This window comes from Phalacrocorax carbo, chromosome 5 (genome assembly GCF_963921805.1).
Source record: "Phalacrocorax carbo chromosome 5, bPhaCar2.1, whole genome shotgun sequence".
Lineage (NCBI taxonomy): Eukaryota > Metazoa > Chordata > Aves > Suliformes > Phalacrocoracidae > Phalacrocorax > Phalacrocorax carbo.
In genome coordinates this window covers 56,137,151-56,162,103 of record NC_087517.1, presented here as the reverse complement: position 1 = coordinate 56,162,103, position 24,953 = coordinate 56,137,151, and the positions used below count along the sequence as shown (strand labels likewise).

The 24,953-nt window shown below is 39.5% G+C and overlaps 1 protein-coding gene across 3 annotated transcripts in view; it reads right to left on the bottom strand.

Annotated features, from left to right (window-relative positions):
• ABCC8 (ATP binding cassette subfamily C member 8) overlaps positions 1 to 24,953 on the bottom strand; it is an 81,364-nt gene that overhangs the window by 19,190 nt on the left and 37,221 nt on the right. For all 3 annotated transcript variants that reach the window (XR_010373127.1, XM_064452604.1, XM_064452605.1), the window contains 13 exons: positions 21,338 to 21,443; positions 21,017 to 21,127; positions 19,085 to 19,160; positions 18,888 to 18,993; positions 14,222 to 14,257; positions 12,603 to 12,638; positions 9,461 to 9,559; positions 8,514 to 8,598; positions 7,189 to 7,269; positions 4,469 to 4,606; positions 1,976 to 2,101; positions 1,198 to 1,297; positions 362 to 609 (listed from right to left, as the gene is read on the bottom strand). Coding sequence is in view for 2 of the 3 variants with exons in the window: in XM_064452604.1 (XP_064308674.1) it covers positions 362 to 609; positions 1,198 to 1,297; positions 1,976 to 2,101; positions 4,469 to 4,606; positions 7,189 to 7,269; positions 8,514 to 8,598; positions 9,461 to 9,559; positions 12,603 to 12,638; positions 14,222 to 14,257; positions 18,888 to 18,993; positions 19,085 to 19,160; positions 21,017 to 21,127; positions 21,338 to 21,443 (1,348 nt within the window). In the remaining variant the exon portion in view is untranslated. The remainder of the gene's footprint in view (positions 1 to 361; positions 610 to 1,197; positions 1,298 to 1,975; positions 2,102 to 4,468; positions 4,607 to 7,188; positions 7,270 to 8,513; positions 8,599 to 9,460; positions 9,560 to 12,602; positions 12,639 to 14,221; positions 14,258 to 18,887; positions 18,994 to 19,084; positions 19,161 to 21,016; positions 21,128 to 21,337; positions 21,444 to 24,953) is intronic.

Here is a 24,953-nt window from a genome sequence, read left to right as displayed (position 1 = left end):
AAAAAAATAATCTGGGTTTCCCATATGTTACCAAACCTGAAAGCCCTACTTGCAGTGAGGATACAACAGTACAGGAAGAACAACTATTATATCACAATTACTTTAGAGACCAAGTTTTCGCCATACCAGCTAGATGATGAAAAGAAAACAAATCTAGCAAAAGGAGAACAACAATGCAAAAAGCTTAACTGTTACTTTTATTGCACTGTGTACCCAGAAGCGCATTAAACCTCAAAATACTCTGGAGTTGCTCTATTACTAGAAATATAGCTCACCGCATACAGAACTCGGAGCAGAGGTTGACAGCGGGAGATCCCCACCAGTTAAATCATAAGAGAGAGGTGAATGAGGTGTGGCATACCTCACAGTGAGAGCAGTTTTTCAGCTCTAGCTCTGTCTTCCCAGAAATGGCTTCCGAGGTCCAGCGTGCCAGGCAGTAGTCGATGGCCACCATCACCGTGTGCTTCAGCAGCTGGGACAGAACCAGCAGCGGCAGAAGGAGGATTCCCGCTGCGCTGAGGTACTTGCCACAGGCTCTCCACGGCATCTTTGCTCTCTGATGCAGTACTGAAGACAGGTTGTCTTCATCATCGCTTTCTGTTACTTCTTCTGCAATGTGCACGTAAAAAGTACAGCCACACTGGCTTACTCATGCACACCTTTCATGGAGACTGCCAAGTGGCAGCTACGAAACAGGTCGACTTATACAGGATAAAGAGTGGCTTTAGGTGAAATTACCCACTCAGGCATGCATGATTTAGCCTGCTGAAGTTAGCAGTAACACATCCTAAAAGATGCAAAAACCTTAGCACAAGGTGATCAATGTCTCCAGTCATGTTTCTGCAATTTAAAAGTACTGGCTTGATAAAAATTAATTACATTTTTTTCCTAGGTAAAACCCTGAACAGGGGTGCTTAGCTACTGACAGGTTTGAAGCTCACCCAGCATAAAACATTCACTATTATTCCTCTTTCATTATCAAATCATGTTCAAGTATAAGAAAAAAAAATTCAGAAGTTTGGAGAAAGCTATGACTTCCAAATTCTTGAAATAAATGGAAACAGCACTCTTACGAATCATGACCTACATGAAAAATTATTATTCTCTTGCCAGTTTTAATTTTGTTAATCCACTCTAAAATTATTTAACTGTTAAACAGTAGTGTAGCAGTACGGGGCTCAAAGGGTGATCTTTTACCTTCATCCTCTTCATCATCTTTCAGCAGAGCTTCACGGGAATACATAGTTCTCCGGAGATTTGTTCTTTCCAAAACAGTTTTTCTTTCAATAATAGTCTCCTAGAAAAGGGACAGTTTGTGTGTTTTCAACCAGAGAATTAAAAAAAAAATCACTAGCTGTGACAAAACTTGTTTCCAATCAGAACGCCAGAGAAAAATAAAAGTGAGAATCTTACAGCAGGCAGTCGTAAGTGATGAATTTGCTACCTCTGTGTAAAGCCAAAGGACACAAATCAGATATCTGACATGAATTTCAGGTTGTCAATCCCAACCCTCCTAGAATCTTAACTTGGACAGATACCCCTGAATTAAAAAGAACTAACATTAACATCTCATTCTTCCTGTGTTGTAGTATTGAAGACAAAATGTGTTAATGATTTAGAGCTTGATATAGGCACAGCTGAAAAATTTCTATCCAATGCAGGAGTAAATTCAGGCATATTTATAGAAGCAGTTGTCAGCATTGCACATTACCATAGTTTTTCCCCTAAGACGGCCCAATTTAATATTCCTTAGACAATAATATTTTGATATGGCTTCCTATCAAGAATGGATCAGAGGCAACAGTATCAGGGAGTTATGAGATGTCTTAATAGATAAATAATGGTAATAGTAAGACTACATTCACACTAAGTTCAAAATCACACACAGCACATCAGTCCTTGCTAATGCTTTCAAGGTAAGAGAAAAAACTTGTCACATTTTTTGCAAACGTTGATTGCCCTGCCCATCAAACACCTTTTCCAGCTCTTGGTCTTGTCTATTCATTAATGTCTTCCAGTGTTCAAAGAGCTCCGTCTCTGATTTCTGGATGTCCTTGAGTGTTCCTTCTCTCTGGATGTTACCATCTTTCATCGCAATTATCTAAAAAGTTAGAAACACAAACAGTGAGATAAATAGCCATGTATGTCTATTTATTTTAATCTACGTCACTGTGTCTGGACAGAATTTTCTCTTTTCTTAAATAAAGAATATTTCTGCAGACAAATCTGTCTTTTTAAAAGACAGTGAAGTTCTCTCTCAACTCTATTCCCGTTACTCAAGATGCTGCAAAACCAGAAACTTCCTGCACTGCATGCTTTCAGAAAGCAAGGCTGCTTTTAAGTAAGAAAGAAGAACAACAGGGTCCCCATCAGGAGAGTGCATTACTCTTCCTAAATACAAGTCATTAGCAAGATCATTAGCGAGAGTTCTTTTACCCCCTAAAAGGAAAAGGCTTTTAGCAACACACCGTGCGCAGCATGTTTTGCCCTCATTCAGGCAATTAGAGATGGGCATGCTGGCTCCACCGTCTGTTTGATATCATGGACCTGATAAGGAAAAGCTAGGGAATTTGAATCTCTAAAGCTTTAAAAAGCATAAATAGTGGATGTTGTGGGGGGGAAAAAAGTATATATTCAAGACAAAGTCTAAAGGGTGTGGGGTTTAGGTTTATACCAGTGTAGCTACATTATATTCACACAGTGTAACTGCCTTCACTTTAGATCTGGAAAGGAGAATTGGAAAATGAGGCATGTGAATCATAAACCCACGTGACATCATTAGAAAATAGTTAATGCAGTAACTATTTTTCTCTCTCCCTGGAAACTCAAAAATCACCACGGAGGGGTGGGAGGGGAATTCTGCTAAGAATTTTCACCAGAGGAAAGGAAACAAATAAAGCAAACAAGGGTCTCTTTGTGGTCAATTTATTCAGGAAACCTGTAATTGGGCTGGATCCTGAATTCTTCTGCGGTACGAAGATTTAGGAGGGCCATCACATATAATTCAAATTATATTTTTATTTCAAATTCCTTCATTAAATAAAATAAATATTCCTGCTGCACTCCATTTGGGTAGAATTTGCTAAGGCATAATAAGAACTGTGCTTAGGAAAAAAAACCTGAACTATTTCTTAATAAATAATTGTAAATTATTTACTTTAATACCAATCTTTCCTGTCCCCCAGGCTGTTTGGAGCAGTACATTTCACAAAACATTATTGAAACCCAATTAGAAGATAATGAAAATAAAATAATTCTCATAAAGTATCCCATAAAACGTGAACACCTAGAAATGTGTATGACATTCATAAAGAAAATGAAAAAGATTATACTGATACAAGGCCATAGCTGTGCATATTAAAAAACAAAAAGCCAATATATAACAATTGAAAAAGAGGAAGCTAAGATGGACCTCAAAGGGCACGGAAAGAGGCAGAAAATTCCTGTACCCTGAAACACACTTATGGAGAACCAGAACTGTTTTTATAACAGTAGTAATTTTTAGGAGTGTACAACTGAGGGACAAAGTCACAGCAAAAAGGATATCCACAAAGGATAAGTGCTGCCCACCAAAAACATGAGCAGAACAAAATTAATGTCTGTTTGCACTTCATAGCAAGCCAATATGAAGAACAGAAAGCAGCTCAAATACGATTATCGCTTGAGACAGGGTAATTACTGCTGTAGTCTGTGCAAGATGCAAAGGACAGAGAAGTCCTGCTAGGAGGCATAACTGCGGTCATCAGTCCTCCTGGGCAAGATGACCTGTGGTGTTGTAGCTGGATGACTGCAGGGGAACTAAGTGCAAGGCCAGTGTGAACCACGAAACTAAAAAAATCCAACAAAACAAACTTGATTTGCTTCATCTTTGATATTTGCAATTGCAAACTGTTATAGAAAGCATACCTTCTTTTTTTTTTCCTGTAAACTACAAGATATAACAAAGAAACCTAACAAAACAATTGAATACCACACATTTCTTAAAATTTTGCCAACAGACAAAGGATAACAATGTTCTTGATACATGACGCACTAGTACTAACTCAATATCCATAAACACTCCCTTTTCTGTGACAGCAGAGACAAATTCCTAGTAACACCCCAGCAGAGGCAAATATGTTACTCAATCATTTCACTGTTTTGAGATTAAAAAAATGAGCAAAATTTTCCAATATAACTAATAATTTTGGATACTCACTATATGCAGCCTGCTTTCACAACAGTATTAAGCATCAGCTCTATGAAAATCCAACCTATTCACGTATTCTAAGATGGGAATCCCAAAATTATGGGAATCCCAAAATTATGGCACCCCAAATTCACTGGCTGATTTTCAAGAGATCTATATTATGTTTCTTCTCACTTAACTACCACTTGGTGGAAAGATGAAGTGAAAGCATTGTTTGTAGCAAGACATAATCGTGCCACATTCTTGCCTCCTCAGGAAGAACAGGAAGAGCTTTCTTACCCAGTCAGCATGGGGTAAGTACTGCAGCTTGTGAGTTACTAGCACAATGGTCCGCTTGTCTTCCCGCAGCATTTTCAGGATCCCTTCTTGCATGAGATGGTCACTTAGGTGGATATCCAGTGCGGAAAATGGATCATCCTGTCATGGGGAAAAGAGGTCAGCTTTTGGAGCCAGCATTTATGGGACCTTAAGAAACCGACAGATTTTAATACCAGTAAAACCAGTTAGATCAATATAGACAATAGAGGTCATGAGAAAGTCAAAATTGTTCTGAAGAACGGTTTTCTCACATTATATAACAACAAACCTTGAACTGTCTTTCTGCAGTGAGTACTCAGACATAGGGTAACGTCAGCTGTGTACATGCTACCATTTCCTGAGGCTTTTTGGGAACTGCTCCTCTCAACAGCGGTGTGTCGGAGCCTAACTGCAGTGCATGTTTCTGTCAGACTCAAGACACTACAGCAATGTATGTCTATCGCATATATTACACCAACTGCTCGAGGGACAGTGACAAAGAGCACATTTTTATTTCCCTTGTACATAATTGCCCTCTGATTTTATTTTTAATCCATAAATCAAAACTCTATTAACAAAGAATCACAAAAGGAGAAACACTGATCATTTTGATGACTCTGCTCAGATGCTTGATTTACAACCTAGATTATTTTATTGTATTAATGAATTATATGCAATTAATTTAGGCATAAACTAATCTGTACCATCTTTTGGGGGACTTGTTTACCTAATCCTATTTAAATGGAATTACAAATCTATGATTTGTGTTTGCACTAGTGACACTGACTGTAGGATTTATGTAGTATTACTATTTCCTACTATTATATCACACTAAAATCAGGATTTCTTAAAAATCAAGTTTTGTTTTCTTTTCTCCAGATGTTTGCTGATAAAGTAGGGTTGAATTTGAATTAATTCTGCTTTCTGAGTGACATCATTGCCACCAGTTAGTTAGGGAGAGGTATAAGCGAAGAGGCGAGTGCTTTAGAAAATCCCTTTGAACTTTTATTCCCTTCAATTTTGCAACAATTTATACTGTGACTGCATTAGAAACTTTAGTATATTGTTGCTTTCACGTATCTACAAACCCCAAAATATCTGAAATCAACAGTAAGATAAATATGACCACTGAAATTCTAACAGATCAGGGCATCATAACATAAAGCACTTAAAAGATGCTTTTGAAACAGAGTAAACTTCTGGCTGCGATGGAGAATTTGTTCTCAGAAATGTGCGCGCAACTGCATGTGCACTGTGTTCACTGAGCAAGGGTGTACGTTGTCAGCTTTACTGCTGCGCTCTTCCGATCTGGCACAGACCTAAACATCGTTCTGAGCCCCGAGTTTGTGCACAGCCACCTCGTAGGCAATGGTGCACTTCTCGGGACTGTAAATGCCAGTTCACAGAGCACGACATCGCACTGTGGAGTCAGGCGAGGCAGCTCAATACGGCGGCACTCACCGTATTTGATTATGATGATGCACTGATTGCAAGACACCTGAAAAAAATCACTTCATATTGCAGGACTAGTCCAACATGAGACAAATAAAACATGCTGAGTGAATGAATGTAATTAAGAATAAAATATGTAATTAATTATCTCACATGACCTTTTTTCGTAGCCGCAATGGTTACAAGAAGTTTAGAGAATATGAAAGGAGGCGCACACTTGTGAGAGAAGTTTCTTAAGCATTTGTTTACAAAATCAGTCTTAAAAGAACTGAGTGTTTGCAATTACTAACAGAGGATTCCTGATTATTTTTGGAAGATTAATAAGTGGAAAAAGGTTGATCTGTAGGTGCTTTTACATTACCAAATCCTAAGAGAAGTTGCTACTGCTAGGAGGCTATTGAGTGCCCTGCACAAAAGGACAAAACCAAGTTACAGCCCAATACTGGATCTGCTGATTTGCAGCACCTGGCCCGACTGCTCTCTACCCTCCTGCATCCTGGTCAATGCCTGGAAATGCCCTGCACATGAAACAAGTCCATATTGATCAACCTTACTACAGGGAAAAGTTTAAGTAACCTCCCAGACTTTTAGGGATGACCTCTACTGTTCACAGCTTTTCTAATCCCATGTGTCTCATGCCTTGCTGTCATAAAAGCTGGATTCAAAGCTCCTTGAAAACTGAGCTTAAGAAGGAAGTCCATAATTGGAAAGCCAGCAAGCTCACAACTAGCCAGTGTGTAGGATGCATCCATTTTCCCACCTACTAAGTTTTAAGAGCCTGCTCTCACTCTTTCTTCCACAGCACTTCTGTTGAAGCTGGGACAGGATATAGCAGCTCTGGGTGGGAAGACAGCTTAGTTTGTTGCAGAAAGGAAACACCCCAGACACAACACAGGACAACATTAACTTTAGGCTTGACACAGCTTAGGAATTTTATGAATACAGCTGAGACTATTGAATTTCTAAGTACCAAAGATAAACACAAGGGTCAAAATGAAACTTCAATAGACTGAGAGGGGAAGCATCAGCATTGTATTCTAATCAGCAATTTGTATTCTAAAAATCTATCTGTCTACAGCTTTTACAAAACACTTCTTACCTGCAGGCTAGGTAACATGGATATAAAATAAACACTGCACGTTTGGCTTAGCTCTGTGAAGCACAGGATTCTGTGTGTTACCCATGAAATACTCTCAATGCTCGCATCTTATTCTTGGGTTTGCGGCATAAACATAATGGCACCTACTCACCAGGAACACAACATTTGTCTGCTGGTAGAGTGCTCTTGCTACACTGATACGCTGGCGCTGCCCTCCAGACAGATTAATACCCTGGAGATAAGCAGGAGAAAAACAATCAGACAGTTACAAAAATATCAATTGAATATTCATATTTTGATTGGATAATCCACAGAAGACTTTCTGGACAAAGAAACCCAGAGGAATTTTCAGAAGTGTGGGCCTGGACTTCTGCTGGGACACAGTACACAAATTGTTAGAAAAGCCAGAGCACTCTGTCCAGAGCTGTACTCCATACATACCAGAGGGACGGGAAATGTTTAATGGTCTGTGGTGACATAATGGCGTAGGTGGCACAGATATTCTGCAGGCAGTCTAAACTAGATGTCTATTCAAAAGTTAGCCTTATGAGTCTGGCTGTGTCCTGCTTTTGGTTTTTTTTTTATAGTTGTATGCTGTCATACTATATCAGCTCCATTGTATACTGTAATCAGTAATTTGCAGCTGGGAAGTCAGACCACGCTGAGGCGAACGTTACCTGGTTGCTATTGTACTAGTTTTTATCCCTTAGTCCCCTGCTACTACCCTGCTCTAAGCTACTTATCCTTCCTGTGATTCACCTGCAGTTTCACAAACACCTTAAGCTCTCGTTAGCCAGTACTGCTGCCAAAAGACGCTATCCCACCCTTCTCCCTCCTCTCCACTTCCCTCCTCCTGTCAAAAAACGTTTGTTTGGCTACACAATGAATTGGGTTAGAAACTAGTCCATTGAAAATTAACATGGTAGCCAGCATGGAAATGTATCCTTAAATATATCTGGGGGGGTGGTTGGTTGTAGTGTTTTCTGGTGGTGTCCTGACACTCCCCCCCCGTTTTGTTTGTGACAGTGCCAAAGTAAATCGTTTACAAATTTGTGACTTCTGTTTCCTTTCTTGTCACTCCCTAGTCTTCCCTGATGCGATAAAGCTTAGTTTGACGCTTATTAAACATCTGCTCTTTTTTTAAAAGAAGGTGCTCTAAAAATCTAGGATTTATTTTTATGTTACTCCTAACAAAACCAAAAAATGCAGTGTGAAGTCAGGATATCTGAGATAGCAGCCACAGAATTAGTCAAACGTTCTGATAGCAACACATTTAAATTATTGCATCTCACATAAATGACAGTGTTTCCATGTTTACTGAGCAACAAGCTTTCAGACTAATGACCCAAACATACACTCAACTAAAAGATTACCTTTGTTGCCAAATAACCAGTAAGATTTTAAGAACACAACAAAATAATAAAAAACCCTCTATATATTTAAAACAAAAATAGAAGCTTGTAGCTGATCACTGACCCTCTCTCCAATCTGGGTTTGGTCTCCATGAGGGAGAATGTCAATATCAGGCTGGAGGGAACAAGCATCAATTACTGCTTTGTACCTGCGGAAACAAAAAAGGTAATGCAAAATCCACACAGATACTGCCAAAGAAGCACATTTCCTACCTGCAGAGGAACAAAAATCAACCAGCTGGAAAAAGTCACAGAGTGGAAAACATATTTGTTAGCCACTAATTGTTCTAATGGGATCTCTTGCAATCACAGGTAAGTAAATAATATTTCAGCTACGAAAAAGCATCTTAGGTCAGCTTCCCAATTTAAAACATTTAATCATTAAAACCAAGCAAAACAAGCAAAACTTCTTCCATGGTACGTTGCTATTGTTTAGCGTTTAACTTTTTTTCATGCCCAGTGACTTGGTTTCTTGTTTCAACATCCAAGGATGACAGAAAAATGTGTGTAGGAAGTGAATACAGAGCCAACCACTTCTATACGGCAGGGGGGATCAAATACCAGCAATTAACTTCTAAATATATTTGAATGTTTGGTGGGCATTTATACCAAATGAAAAGGCAGCCCATTAATCCTCCAAATGTACCAAATACTGAAATCATAACAACAACATTCCCACTCCCAAACTGCTAATGTCCTTCTCAGACAGATAAATGAGTCAATTAGGTATAAGAAGAGCATGCTGCGTGCTGCACACACGCAGTCCTGGGAAATGAAAACCACTTCTACACTTAAGTTCAAGTGAGACTGAACTGTCCCTTGTGTCCTTCAGAAAAAACATGGTCAAAGGGAGACCGCGCAGAACCCGCTGTCTTTTGTCATGTTCAGGCACATGCGGTACATTTGTTACTAGAGGGAGATGGGGACCCACATGCATGAACTGAGGCCTATGCAACTCCACTGTTTGGCGGAAAGGGGAGTAAAGCATATGACAGTGCTGAAACCTGTTACCTCTGTTTGTTAAAAGGGCTTTCAAATGTGATATTCTCTTCCACTGTGGCATTGAGCAGCCAAGGCTTCTGTGATGCATATGCTACTGATCCTCTTTTCCTGGGGGGTGGAAAAAGAAACAACCCAGAGTTCCCAGCTTACCAGTGCAGTAGGCATTTTTGGAAACCATTTTCTTGCAGAGGAAGAAACTGGTAATAAGTCTTCAAAAACACTCTTTCATTTTCGTTCTTTAGGACAATCAATCTCCCATCAAGGAAATACAGAAGATGTTAAATATGCAACAGAATACTGAAACTGTTCACCTAACTAAATTTCAGTTTGTTCCCTTTTTTCCTGCTGTGAGGTGGGTTTTGGAGAGGCTAGCTCAGTAAAGCTGCCTCTTGAGCAGTGCAGATGGCAGGAAGATAATTACCAAAAACTGAATCGCAGCTCTGTTTGGATACACTAATAAAAAATATGTATAGCAGATCACTAGTTAGGCAACATATTTCAGGAGGAATGTTCTAAAAAAATATTTTAAAGGTTTATTTTTTAAAAAAAAACAACTCCACACATACACAAAGGCAATTCCCCCACCCCCAACACATCAATTTTCCTCATTCTAAGAGGAGAACTTGAGTCATAAAGTAAACGGGTAGCCACAGGTAAAATCTTTCTATGTCTATAAAGACAAGAAAGAAAGAACACAGACAAAAAATATTTGCTAAATTTCTCCCTGTGGAATTGCCCTCATAATGTACCATCAGAAGGGTACAGTCAACAGGATCTCGCCATGCATACTTTGTTCATAGGGATTATTACTACTACTATTTAAAAATAGAAGTATTTTCCTGCTAGTGAAGTAGTAGCTCTTTTGTGGCTGCTGTGCACTACGGACCTCAGTAAGGCAGAGCGGGGAGAAAGGCAACATTTTTCATTAGAGCAACCGATACTGTTGGAAAGCTCTCACTGGCATGTCACTGTTTGTCCAGGAAAGGGCCAAAAGAGGGAATATACACCTAAAAGCATATCTGTTTTCTTTCCAGCTGTATCAGCTAATCTGATAAAAAGACGGGACCTCTCACCCAAATGTAGCCTTTGTCTGCTAGACAGCCGTTACAGCAGCCTCCTTCTAGTTGGACCTGAATGCAGCTCAAAATCATGAGCTGCCAAAATACACCAAGCGCTTTATCCTTTTTTTATCAGCGGTTAAGGTCACTTTCCCTGCTCATTTTTTCAGGCTTTCACCAAGCCTGCTTACGAGTCATTATAGGATCCAATTTTCTTTGATGACCTGAAAGAACATACAGTTACGCTACCCTGCTAACACGCTTCCAAGTTCAAATGTCTGATGGGTCATTAGAATTTAATTATGAGTTCTCTTTATTGGAAAATGAAACAGAAAAAAAGAAAAAAAGACAGAAAAATCCACTAAGCAGCCCAGCCCACAGTCCCAAAATCTAATGCAAAGAGCATTCAGTTCTGCCTCACGAGGGAAGCCTTTTTTCAATTAGTATGAAATTCTCATCCCAATGATTGAGAAAAAATTGGTCTGAGCATTCCAAGATGAACACGTATTCCCTTCCCCTCCTTTTCATCGCTTGAAACTGTGCCCCTTTGCTGCTCTTAATGTGATTGAAAACTCACATCTCATTTATTTTTTGAAAAGTAGTAGCAAAGTTTTGAGGAAATGCTTTTACAACTTGTGAAAAGTTTTCTTTTGCTCAGTGAAGATACAGACACTGCCAGTAAGATGCACTCCATGCTGAGAAGCAGCGCAATGCCTGGGAACACCATTCACGTTTGGCTCACATTTTGCTTTTAGGTTGTCAGTGAGAATTAATTACTGCAAGGAATTTGGGAACAAGCAATTGAGAGAGCTCAATTCAAAAATGAAGAGAGCTCACTAAAATTCATACAGATCTAGAATTTAGTAAATCTCTCTTCAGATTTGATCTTAATTGCAAATTTACACTAGGTCAATGTCATATTTTGACATTAGCAAAAATCTTGCAAGTGCTTGATCATATGAGAAATCTATGGCATGTCTACAGTGCTTCTTACAGTAAAGAGGCAAACAAACCTTTTACGGAAACTGTGAGAAATGTGGCCAAAAATCCAGAGAACAAAATATTCTGAAACAGAGTGTGCAACACTTTCTCTGAAAGCCTAAACGTTTCACACTTATAAGACTGAATGCAAGCAAACAGCTTAGCAAAGACTTACAAGGAATTTACTCTGCAGGTGGACGTAACTGCCTCCTACCCCCAGAATGCATAAACAAACATGTATTTTCATCAATGGAATGTCATTTTTAACCCCTGATAGCACAAGATAGACTGGCCATAGTCTCTTAATTATCACAAAGAGGCAGACAGCAAAATCCTCCCTGAGCTCCCTGGAGACTAGGCACTTTGGCTAATATAGGATCAAGCCTGTTCATTAATTTAGAATCAGAAACAATGTTATCAAGATTGTTTGTTTAAAGTTATTAATCTAACTCTACCTTCACATTTCTTTTTGTTAAGTCCAGTAGGCTCAGTATGCATTCAAGATCACTGAGAATAAGACTAGTTAAGGCACATTTATATATGAGTGTCAAACCTCATTAACAAACCTACCAAGTCTGAGATGTTGGTGTTTTTCAAAAGAAAATAAATGCACTTAAAATGCAATGAAGTTATGATTATAATAGTAGAGGAAATAACACATTGCAAAGCCTTTCATGTGTTTTCGATTGCTGACTACAGTTTTATCTTTGTTATTTTTGCACAATTCATGAATTTCTAATAACATTCAAAAACTCAAAATCAAACGTTCTCCAGATATGACAGAAACGTGTGCTGTCTGTCCTATACTATTACTGCATGAACAAAAAAATATGTTTGTGTGATTTTTCAGCCTGACAGTAGGCATAGAACATTTTGATATTGCCAGTCCTGAGTATTCAGGATCATACATTTTTGCCATTATTAAACTGCAAGGGTCACTTGCTTGTTTTTACTTCTAAATCTTGCAGTAGCTGCATACAGAGACAACCCATTCGCCTTCTAAGGAGGAACAGCTCATTAAGCACAGCCACTGCTGACGGATGTTTAGAGTCACAGAACAGCTGAGGTTGAAAGGGACCTTGAGGTTCCCCTTAGTTTTCCAAGTGTTGTACCTGAATTCCGAGTCAACAGGAGATTCTTTCTCTGGGCTGCAGAAAATAAACACAAGGGTTTTTTTTTAAAAAAATAAATTATTTTAGACAATGCAAATAATACCTTAAAGTACTATCACTATGCTATAATTAAAAATAGAACAAAATAACTGCATAACAGAAATAAAATTCTCTGAATTGTGTTAAAATTCTGTACCATGTGATATTGACCTAAAAAAGGATGGTTAAAGCTTCAGTTTTGAGAAGTGCTAAACAACCTTGAAGAAAGTATTCAACACCTATGAGCACATGCTCAAGACCTCACAAGACTTTGGCTCAAAATACTCTGTTCTGAGAACACCAAACACGTTCTACAGGATGCCAGTACAACAAATCCACCAGACATACTCCTACAGCACTTACCCAACATAACTAGGATTCTCAGAACCTATGATAATGTAGGTAATTGTTTCATACAGTCTCATATTCTTTCCTGCTTTTTAATATGCTTGCCATAGTGTTGTGCATGTTACCTCACCGTTTGCTGTCCATCCCCGTAAGTTTCAAACGCATGAACGTCTAATTCTGATCCTATCGCATCTTGTATCTTAAAGGGTTCAAATGACTTCACTTTAACTTGGCCCAGAAATTGCAGTCTCTCATACAGAAAGAACTGTGAGATTTCTAAGTATCCTTTACCATGAGGCTTAGCCATCAGACACATGAAACTCCCTCTTATACTACACACAGATGGGATCAGAAGTTTTGCAGGGATCAGCCTGACAACCAGGTAACAAATCTGAAATATAAGGTAAATGGGAGATAAGAGCCTGATAAATCTAAAGAAAAGGCAGTAGAATAGTTGGTGCGCCAAGGAAACATTCTGGCGAGTGGAAGGCACACAGGTCAGCACAAGTCAAGCAAAGAGACATCATGACATTTTTCCTCTGCTGATTTCAGTAACGAAGCTCTCACTGACTTCAGCAGGGATAGCATTGCCACTTTCGCCAGGTTTACCATTCCGGAGGTTTGTGCACCACACTGAATGACAACCATGTCAGAAATCTTTGCTCTCAGTTGATTTGGTAGATGTTCCCAAAATCCAAGCTGAACTATGTTAATCAGGTAAAAATAATTTCCATGCAAGGATCCCTTGCCAACAGATGGACTAACCTATTACTCCCCACACTTCTCAGTTTGTGTGTGCCTGAAGAATGCTAGGTGAGAAAATAAACTTATGACAGCATGTAAGAAATGAAGAGAAGGGTAATGGGGAGATTTTCCTTTAATAAATGAAACCTTTAAAGCAATATTTGATACTATTTTTTAAAGCATGTCATTAGGGAATAACCTGGTTCAGACTTTAAGAGAAGGATTTTCAAAGACGTACAGGAAAGTTAGGATAAGATTTTCAAAATCACCAAATGGCAATGTTTTCATAAAGAAAATCTAACTTTTATTTTCATAAGTGACATAGGTGGTTTCAAAAATTATATCCTAAGCTAATTAACACAGTGAAAGTTTCACTGGCTTTCAGAATTCTGACTCTGAAAATCTTAAGTGTGGACTTTAGAAACCTTTGGTTCCTTCGATTGCAATCGATTGAGTAAGACAACCAATAATCACATACAATACCATACCTGACATCTTCCCCCGTCTCACTGTCAGAAGTACAGCTGCATCACAAATAGAAAGCAAAGGTTGTTTACTTATGTAAGCACAGGCAATCTGCCTCAGAAAGAAAGACTATTAGATTCCACTTAGCACACAGACTGCAAACAGTATTTATCACAGAGCTGCAGCGCAGCATCTGTTCCTGCTACACAAACTGACTTGCTTTCAGCGGTCAAAAAAAATTGGGTGACAGGTTTTTTCCCCCCTTACATACATTTAATTTCTTTCAACAAATAAAAGCACCCCCACTCTGTCCTGGAGGTGCTAAGAGAACCGAGACATCCTAGCGTGACAAGAATAAGGTTCCATTAAAAACCCCAACATTTTCAGGGAAAACAAACCAATAATTTGTGACACTGCATTTTTCTATGGCGGTAACTGCCCCTTTGCAGCATATAATGGGTCAGTTTGAACCCCAAACCCACCTTGAGTTGAGTTGCAACATGCTGCATTCTGCATCAGCCCTATCCTTGGGGGGATGTGCCTGTAAGTGTAAGTGTGGGCAGATCTGAGGGATGGGCAGGTTTTGGTTCCACTGTATCTGAACGTGTACCAAGACGTTCACAGACAGAGTTGTTTTGAAAGGATGACTGGCCATTCTTGTTACTCATTTCATTGAAAATAATGGAAAATCTGTGTGTTAAGTGGTACAAACAAAATCAAGGAATAGCAAAGTTTTTTATGCTATGAAGTGAACAGTCTCAGTAACTTTATGCAAGCACCATTTGCTTACAAATGTACAGGAAGGAAACCCATACCTGCAGTTTAAAAGGTTGGTTTGAGGCAATTTCAAGTTTAGTCATAGTAAGCAATGACTGTATTTAAATTCAATTTACTGTAGAATTTGAGAGCACCAGCCAGCCACTAGGATCTTTATTCCAAAGGTCAGTGTACCAAGCAAAGCTTTTCCACAGTTACCTCACACTCTACTGGTCTTCAGTGACTGTGGTCTCAGTGGTACCTTCTCCAAAAATCCATGAACCTGTTGCACATCATTAAGTAGCAACACATTCTTTACAGAAACTATCAAGGGGCTGAAATAGGGAATATCTTTTCCAGGCCTTCCATGCACAACACAAGGGCCCTGAACAACAAACGTCGGTTCCTGCTTCATGGACCACCCCGAAGAAGGCCAGGCATCCATTCTGCCGGGAAACACCCTGATAACTTGCAACATGTAGTATTTGTGCATGACAGTGACTCCCTGTCCTCCATGAGCCTGCGAGACAGGCAGAAAAGTGTGCAGCTGTCATAAGCCATCAACGTGGCTCAAGAAGCCAGGACCAGCCAGGATCCCTCATGGTTAGCACAGATTACCTGGGCTTACTGCAGGTGTGCAATTTAGCTCCAGTTTCTGCTCAGAAATCAGGGCCAAGCGCCGTGCTCACAGGGCATGAATGATTCTCAGAGTAACACGAGGTGCAGCAGTGCACAGCGATGTCCTGACTTCCACTGTTTACCATGTTCTTTTGCTATACAGCCACAGGTGCCACAATTTTAGTATACAAGCATTGGTAGATCAATTCCCTGATCTGTGTTTCTGTTCTGTAGCCGGAAAAAATTAATTCTCCATTTGGAGTTTTAGCTCAGTCTTTTCAACCCACTTCCCACTTTGACTTTGTTTTATCCCTCCTTTCCTCCTTTTTCCTGGCAATTAGGGATGAATTTATCTCCTTATCAGTGTTGAAATGTCAAAGTAATGTAAGTTTGATAATGATGTCTAGATCTAATATTTTAAGGCATATGGATGTCTAAAGCTGTCAATATGTTCTGACTGAGATTTTCAAGCTTTCAGGTCTCTATTTCCAATTTATATAAACCAAATTAAGTACTTGAATTTCTCTGAAAACTCCAGGAAACACATGTTTATAGACATCAATGCACTTTTTAGGCATCAAAAGAACTTTAAAAATAGTCATTTGATGAAAACAGTCAACTCCACATTGAAAAGAAGAAAATCTACCGTTAACAACCTTAACAAATCTAGCACTTCCTTCACATTCTAAGGACTCTAGACTCACATGGGAGTATATATGCCCGGTTCAGAAACAAATTACATAATTGAGTTTGAGCAAACTGTTTCTCATTTAGGTCAATTCTCTGACATTTACTCCAAAAAGACATATACTATAAACTGCTCCCTGCACTTGAACTGGGACTATTTGAAGTGAGATACTGCCCAGAAGACATTAGCATGGCATATACTATAATTATTTACTCAATAACCAGTCAAATCAATACTATTTACCATCTGTTCAGAATGTAAATAATGATTTCTCTATTGTTGTTAATCTCTAACCGTATTATAAAATATTTATGCTGAGATGCTCTCAGCCTGCTTTGGAGTGAGCCAGTGCTCACTTCTGATTAGCTGATTGCTAGCCCAGGAATAAATCACATTTCTTTTTAAGGTTTTGAAACAAATAATTTTTATGAAGCAAATAAAGATGATAGAGCACTAGAGCATGGAGGCACAGAGGAGGAAAATGACTTGTGCAAGGTTATCCATTAGACCAAGGGAAGGCCTAGGAATAGAATCCAGATTTCCTGAGTACTGAGTGACATGTCAGCAGGATGTATCCTTCTTCTTCATAGCTGTGACCTTGGAGGAAGGGAAGGGGAAGGAAATTTGGAATGAAATAATTCAGGACTATTCTGTAATGTGAATGACTGAAGCCAAGCATTCATCTCATTGCAAAGAAAGAGCTGTAACAGGGATCTTACTGATTTTGGTGACACGTTCTATTGCCTGAGCTAAGGCTACGAGCTCTGGTGATTATGTGATAAGACTACTCTCCTTGAACCTGGGATAATGTTGCATGTACCTGGTCAGGCATTAGTATTTTCTTATCAAATTAAGGGTGCTTTCATCTGATAGCTTTACAACACAGGTGTGCAGCCTACACTGACTGCATCTATCATTCTGAATAGACCAGTGCACATGGTAGCAGCTCTGAAAGATGAGACAAAACATAATCTGTCCCAGTGCAGGCAGCACTTAAAGTGCTAAGATTGTTTCAGCCACAAGCTGCTTTATACATATCTGACAGACAGCAAAGCCAATGTGATAACAGCTGAATTTTACCTTGTGGTACTTTGGCACATACAGAAGACATGAAAACCAGTTCTGACCTTTGCACTGTTGTGAAGCACATACTTCTAAACAAGTGCTATTAAAAAACACAGTCTGATCAGAACCATCAAATCATCTGTTTTAGTTTAGCATCAGACATTCAAATTACACTTCTTAATCACGTTACATCATCTGTAAAAAATTACAGCCTTGCTGAAATGAAATTAGTTCACCTAATAAGGCTACAGGGATCCAGCACAGTTCCTCACCATATTCTGATTTTCTGCTTAGGGAAGTATGTTTTAATGGATAGATCATTCTGGAACTTTGGCTTCTGTTCTTGTCTCCCTCACCAGCTGAAAGGGTCACCTTCCTACATTTCATTTTCCCCACCTATAAAATAGGGAACCTTCCTTTGTTGTACTGTTACTATTAAAGTATGTGCAGTTCTGAGTGGTGTGACTGGCTTACGCTTGAAGGCTGGATATAAATAATATCTCTCTACAAACACTCAAGTAATTTGTGAGAATTGTTTCTCAAAATCAGTGCAGAACCCACTGGGTAACAATGACACTCTTTCCATCACAGTGCATGGATTTGACTTACGGTTGCACTGTTGTTCCTGCATTTCCAATCAGTTTGAAATAAAATTAATTGTTTCTCTAGGTTCTTCTATGATTTGTCAAGCTTTACCGACAAATAATTGTACTCCTAAAGGCAAAGTGTAGTCTGTATAGCTAGGAAGCCTAGTACTGTAAAATAAACAAGCCAAAAATGTTTGTACAGGTTGATCAGACAGCATTCTAGAGATGGCAGTAATTTACTAGAAACCACATACAGGAGTAACAATATATTATAGCACCTGTCATTTAGTTCGCGGGCAAGACACAAAGCCCTAGCAGTACAGCTGTTGGAGTTCAGTAGCATTCTTTCTCCTCCCTTCACAGCCAGTACAAAAGTTAGACACAAGTGTAATCTATAACTGGCTGTCAGAGCGCAGCTGCTGTATCCCCTTGGGAAAGGAGGGGAGGACGTGACTATCTCCCTCTTGTCAAATCAGGCAGGGTGCACTGGGGGAGTAACCTGAGGTCACTGCTACTTCTGAAAAACTCTTCAGTTTCTCAGGTGCTAGACCAGTGCTGGGATGGAGCACACACCTAAAAGCACCTCCGGGGACCACTCCTGGTGAGCCGGTACCTCTTTACAGTTCCATTCAACAACACAAACTCAGGCCTGAAAGTGCAAACAGCATTCTGTAGCAGCACAACACTCAAGCTAATTAATTCTGATTCCAAATTAGTTACGATTTCACCCAGGTTATGTTGCTGGAGTGCAGAACGCCCAAGTACAGCTATCTATTCCTACTGATGGAATAGCTAGCTTGTTTGACCTGGCTGGGTGTTTCTTCTGATGAGCTGCCTTACCACTTAGGGTAAGGTTTTTATCTTGACTGTACACATAAAAAAATCCCTGACTCCACAAACAGGTTCCCAGGATAGATTTTGGCTTTTTTTCTGCATTGCTACTCAACTCAAGCTTGATTTTTTAAATAGTACTACCTGCTCCAGAATACGTTCCCAGAGATCTTCTGCATCTCTCCAAGCACGGCTAGCAAGAGAGATGACTTACCGCAGCCAACCTGTCCTACAATCATTGTTAGCTGACCTGTGAGAGAGGAAGGTATATATAAGCTTCTGATTTACCAAATGCGTATGGAAAAAACATCTTATTCTGAATAACTGATGTCATTTTGTACCTTGGGGGATTCGAATATCAATGTTGGACAATGCTGGAGGACCTTCAGGTGTCCAAGTGAAAAATCCATTTGTGATCTATGCCAAGATGGAGAGAAATAAGAAACAGAAAACCAGCTTTGGAGGTGACTTCTTTTTTTCAACATCAGTCACTTCTGTTTTCATTACACTGAGCATAGGAACAGAGTTAGTCTTTGCTCAATGCAGGAAACAGATCTTCAAGTGACTGATTTTGTAAAGACCTGTATTCTGATGTGCAAGAATCTCTGAACTCAGACAAGCCCAAGAATTAGAAAATTACAGAAAACTCCTGAGGAAAAAGAAATTACTTTTTAGGGTTTCTTTTGTTTTGCTGTTTTTAAGGTGAGTACATGAAATAAATGAAATTATTATGACACAAATTATATACAGGGTCATGGTTTGCTCTCTGCAGAGCACTGTATGTCACCCTAGACACACTGCAGCATATACAGCAATTACACAGTCCAAATTCCAAGCAGATTTGCAGAACTTTCAACAGAAATTAGATGTTGCTGCCTATTACAGTATTTTCCCTTGTATTTCTGATATGATTCTCAGATAACCTAGGCTTTGCTAAATACAGAAATCTTTTCACTGAAAAAGACAAAAAAAAAAAGAATAAAGCCTGTTCAGGATTTTAAATGGAGAAGATTTCCATGGATACTGTGAAAAATAGGAAACAGGAGACAATTTTAAAAGGCCTGTATTTATACAGGACCCTCTTCTCTCACTTTTTCAGAGCCACTGAAGCCTTCAAAGCCTTTCAGCAATGCAAGGTACAACATCTTTTGATCTGAGAAGAGTGGAACGGGACACTTTTATCCTACCCTGGAGAAAAAAAGTGATACTTTTATCTTGGGAAACAACCTGAAAAAATGAACAAAAGAAGGGGCAGTGTTCCTCCATCTAGACTACTGAAGGCAGCCAGAGGATCATCTCTCAAAAAATGTCCCTTCATGGGCAATGAGCTGCAGACAGACAGCACTTGGTAACTGCAGAAATCCCCTGACCCAGGTGCCGCCAGTGACAACGATGTCAGCAGATGGAGCCAAAGATTATAGCTGGTCCTGGCTTTCTATTCAAGACCTTATAAATACCGTCTTTACAGAGTTTACTGCTCTGGCTGCTCCTTTGTGACAAACTCCTTCATTGTCACTCCAGGCTGTCTTTTGATCCAACATCCTGCCCAAAACCCTCTCTCCAATATTCCTCTTATTTTCCTGGAAGTCTATTCAAGAAGGATCCTGCACCAAAGCAGCATGTCAGATGACAGCCTCTAAAAAAAACCTGAAAGCACTGCCAGTTGTCCTACTTAGTCCCATGAAACTGAATTATTCATCTTCTTGTGCTGGAAATGCAAATGTAATAGCAGACTTCCTAAATAAACAGCATCATCACTATAACAACCATCAGGGTTTTTATTACTTCAGGCCATTTCTACAGCAAATCAAGACTATCAGTCTTCAAAGTGGCAGGGGTAATTCTATTTTTTTCTTCAAAAAAGTTAGGTCTTTGGAGGTTAGTTTTTAACTTCATCTTGAAAGGCTACTAGGAATTCCAAAAGAGGAAAGGAAGATGTATGACAAGATTCCTTCCAACCTGGGCTGTTCGACGTTTCAAGCTGGAAATTGTGGTTATGAGAACAGGGCTGATGACTTAAACACTTAAAATAGAGAATTGCTGAGTGAAATCTAGAGGAATATACACAACATAATCACAACATAGAGGTCAGTAGTCAACTCTTAAAATGGAAGACGTAGAAAAGAAAGGTGGAGGTTAATCTCTGACATGAGCAGAAGTGTCTGACCATTCACACCAAATACTGGTTCTTGAATTTGAAACTGCCATCAGAATACAAAAGTCACTATTAGTGAGCCATAGTAACAGTGTTATTAGAGTGACCTTCATATCACCTTTACACAAAAATCTTCTGCTTCTGTGATGTTAATGGGTCTTCTCATGTGAGAGCTGTAATTGTTCCAGTCCTCCCTGGCAGGCCTCTTGCGGTTAACAACTTTCAGTGGCTGTTTAAAATCAGAAAGACAGAAATAAGCAGTAATTGGTGGCAGTACCAGCAAAATGTCCTAAACACAAGCAACCATGTTATGACCTATACAGTTCAGGGTATTAAAAAGAGTTTTTGCAATTTTAGGTAGGAAATGGAAAAGTGAAAAATTTATTCTGGGTACAAATCACTCCAGCCGCTTAACCTGCAAACAAACAGCATTACTCACCACCGCCTGGTATTTGCTGTGATCATCTGCACTTCCTAGCTCTGAAGATTTATCATGCTCTTCTCCAATTTCTTCACTTGACAGGAATTCACTCAGTTTCTGCACACTGAAAGGGAAAAAACAGAGTCACGCCTCAACCTGGAATGCAAAACTTTTGTCCACTACAATGTTTATTACGGAGCATCTGGTTTTAGAATTTCCACCACTGTCTGCTGTGTATTTTGCTTGTTTTCATTTTGTTACAGGCATATGAAAATGTGTAATGAGAAGTTACTGCAAAGAAGTTGACAAAACCTGCCCTGTTTTCTATTAATAGCTGAGATATTGCAATGGCTTGTGGAAACGCTTCTCAAGTCTTGCCTTTTCTGACACCACCAGAGAGATTACACAAAAGATTTTTTCAGGCATTTGGTGGGATGCAGACCAGCTACAACAATAGCTCATTTTGAAGCCACATGCCGAAGTAGAATTGACATAATTTTTGTTAAAGTGTTGCACAGCCAGTTCTACTGAACAGGCTTATGAACGCAAGCAGTCTGATGAAATCCATACACCGTGAGCTAAATTCAACCAACTATGATGAAATACAAAGTGTATGAGGTAACATGATACAGGAATATGCCTTAACAGAACAGTGTTCAACAGATGAGATATAAAAGGAATCCTGACAACCAGGAACAAAGGAGAAGGCATAAAATCTTCACAAGCTGCTTAAGATTCAATTAGCTAACAGATAATGAGCCTTTACTGTGACATTTAACAGATCATGGCAACAATTTTATCTCTGCACCTGACTTTGTAAACTGTACGTCTAATCTACTCACAGGGACAGCAAATTAAATTTGTAAAGGAAGTGGATTGAATCATGAACTCAACATCAAATGGGCTCAATTAGCTGGAAATAAGTTAACCATCATTCTCCAAAATGATAAGTGTCAGAAGGCCTTAAGTTCCTAAAAATAAATTTATGGACAGGTACTGAAAAATTTATTTCAGTATTTAGCCTTAGGGTACTGGGGAGAAACAGGCAAACAATGTCACTGTAACATAGTGATACGTGGCTATCTGTTCGTATGCAAATCTTTAAAAAATAAGAATAAACCCCCCAGCATTTATTTTGCATTCCACTGCCAGGGGTTTCTTCTTCAGAAAGAGACTTACTTTCCTCTAAGAACTTCATGAGGTACCTGACTGGTGCCAAAACAGTGCTTTGACCAAGGTAGTACAGGACTGCCTAAGGCAGACTCACTGTGCAGTTAGCACTTCTCCTGCAAGTAGCGACTGAAGCCACCTGGGAACTCGCTTAGAGAGAACTGGTGCTGCAGTTTTACTGTCAGCCTGCCCACTTGCTCATGGCAGCCGAGGACCAGGAGATATATAGTGGGGTGAATTTCGCTAGAGCAGCTACTGCAATCTAAGCAACTGAAAAAGGGCAGAATAACTATTTGGGATGGGAAAAGAGGAGTAATAACTAATTCAGGCTCAATGCTGGACCAAAACTCCTTAATGGGAAGGTCTATTTTCTCAAAAGAAGAAATTAGAAGCCCCATCACTAGAGATATTTATATCTATTTACACAAAGCTCTGGAAAACAGGGCTAGAAAAGATCTTACCTTTTTTGTTCAGTGAACCAGATGTTTAAAAGAACATTTTAAATGTCTTTAAATGGACCAAATGATGGTTTAAATGCTGCCTATATGGAGTTGGTATGCAGCTGCACCTACATTCTCTATAGGAAAATTACACTGACATTTGAACAATTGCTCTGAAGATATAAAGAGCAGATAAAGAAGTCCCCTGCATATCTGCTCCAGGGTCCAGAGGGGAAAGAAAAGAAGACAGCAAACATATTCTTGGATTGTGCATACCCAAACAAGACCACACCTCTATTAAGCCATTCAACAGTTTGAGTTTTGCTTTTTGCTCTCTGGTTGTGTATCAAGGTGGCTGCACTCTAAGTGCCAAGACTTCTCTCTGCAAGTCCTCTGCCCGATGCTCTGATTAATTCTGGAATTGCTGCTCCTGTGGCAATTACTCAGGAAACACAGTATAGCTGTGAGGAAATCTTTTGTTAGAGGCAGCAACTCATATTTCAGGATGCCACACCATTCTACACTCTTAAAGAATAAAAAAATATGCTCTCTGCAGAGCTCTCGCTGACATCGCAATTTCACCAGTAATCCAACGCCTCCACAGGGGAGGCTTATTTTTAAGCCACAGAATAGACGTATTGATTAAAACATGGTTATTTGCACAGCTGACTGAAAAGGCGGTTTCATATTAAACACAGTAAGATACATAATGCCACTCTCGCTACTTGACCTTTGCTGATGGAAAATTGTACACTGCACCCTTTGTCCTTGAAGGCCTCATGTTTAAGAAATACATCAATTGGCTGCCCAGTTTTAATTTTCAATGGCACAAACACTCTACATATTAAAAAAACTTTTCAAAGAGATAACAGAATTTCTCACCTTCCTGAAGACTTTCAACACTTCTGCCTCTCAGAAGCGAACGCCCTAGCCCCATAACTTGGAAAGTTTGCAGGGACCCTACGTCAAACAGAAGCTTTAAATCTGTTTTACCATTGGAATCACACAGTTGTTCTGATAGCATTAATGACAGTCCATGAGGATGCTTTGCAATTGGGCACGTGTGTAATGATTAAAGATACCAACAAGTTTATTTGTGGAGATTACTTTCCTTAACAGCATCTGGCATCAGGGACTGTAGTCAATATTAACAGAGCAGGGGTTGTGAAGTGCCTGACATATAAAGCCAGTAACACCCTCTTAGTATCCTTTATGTGCTGGTTTCATTGCTGGATCACCTTCTGCTTTGCTTAGTTTCTATCTGTACAGGAGAAGCTGTCATGTACGCTTGCTAAAACCAACTAGAATATCTCAGCCTAAAGAAAGCTGAAGTACAGTTTTATCAAGGTTTATTAGGTTACCTTTTCCTGATCTTACCAATCAGCTACTTATTAGCAGGAAGGTATAACAGCAGGGCACAGTTATAGCAAGTAAACAAGAGTTGTGCTTACTTGACACTACCATAGCTTTCTAACAGCTGTCTGTGTTTTCACATTTACAAAACTATTTAAGCAAGCCTGTATTTGCATGGGCTGAAAATATCTAGCACATGATTCCAAAATATTGCACTGAGGGATGGGGTACTCAGAAGACACATCTGGAGTAGCACCAGCAGCACTATGGAGCAATGCACTCTGGAACACTACCTGGGCTACTGTGGTACAGCCAGCCAGGAAGACAGGGATCATGTCAACTTTGTTACGGAGTTTGAGCCAGGGGATTCTTGTCTGCACTACAAACAGCAGGGCAATAGCCTGCTAACAAGAAGATAACTACAGAATAACTCATGAAGAACTGCTGGCTGGAGAAAATTAATACTTGGTTGAAACTAACTGCTTCAGAATTGTTCCTGCAGCATTAACAGGCAACCAATTCATTTACAAAGAAATCCTCAGACAGGCCAAAATAAATGCCTGTTACCAATGCCAGTGTGGGCCCCTAGATACACTGCTGGCTGCAATCATAGCGTGACAATTTGCCATGGCTCTAGGGACTACCACAGTGGCTGTAAAACATTTCATGAA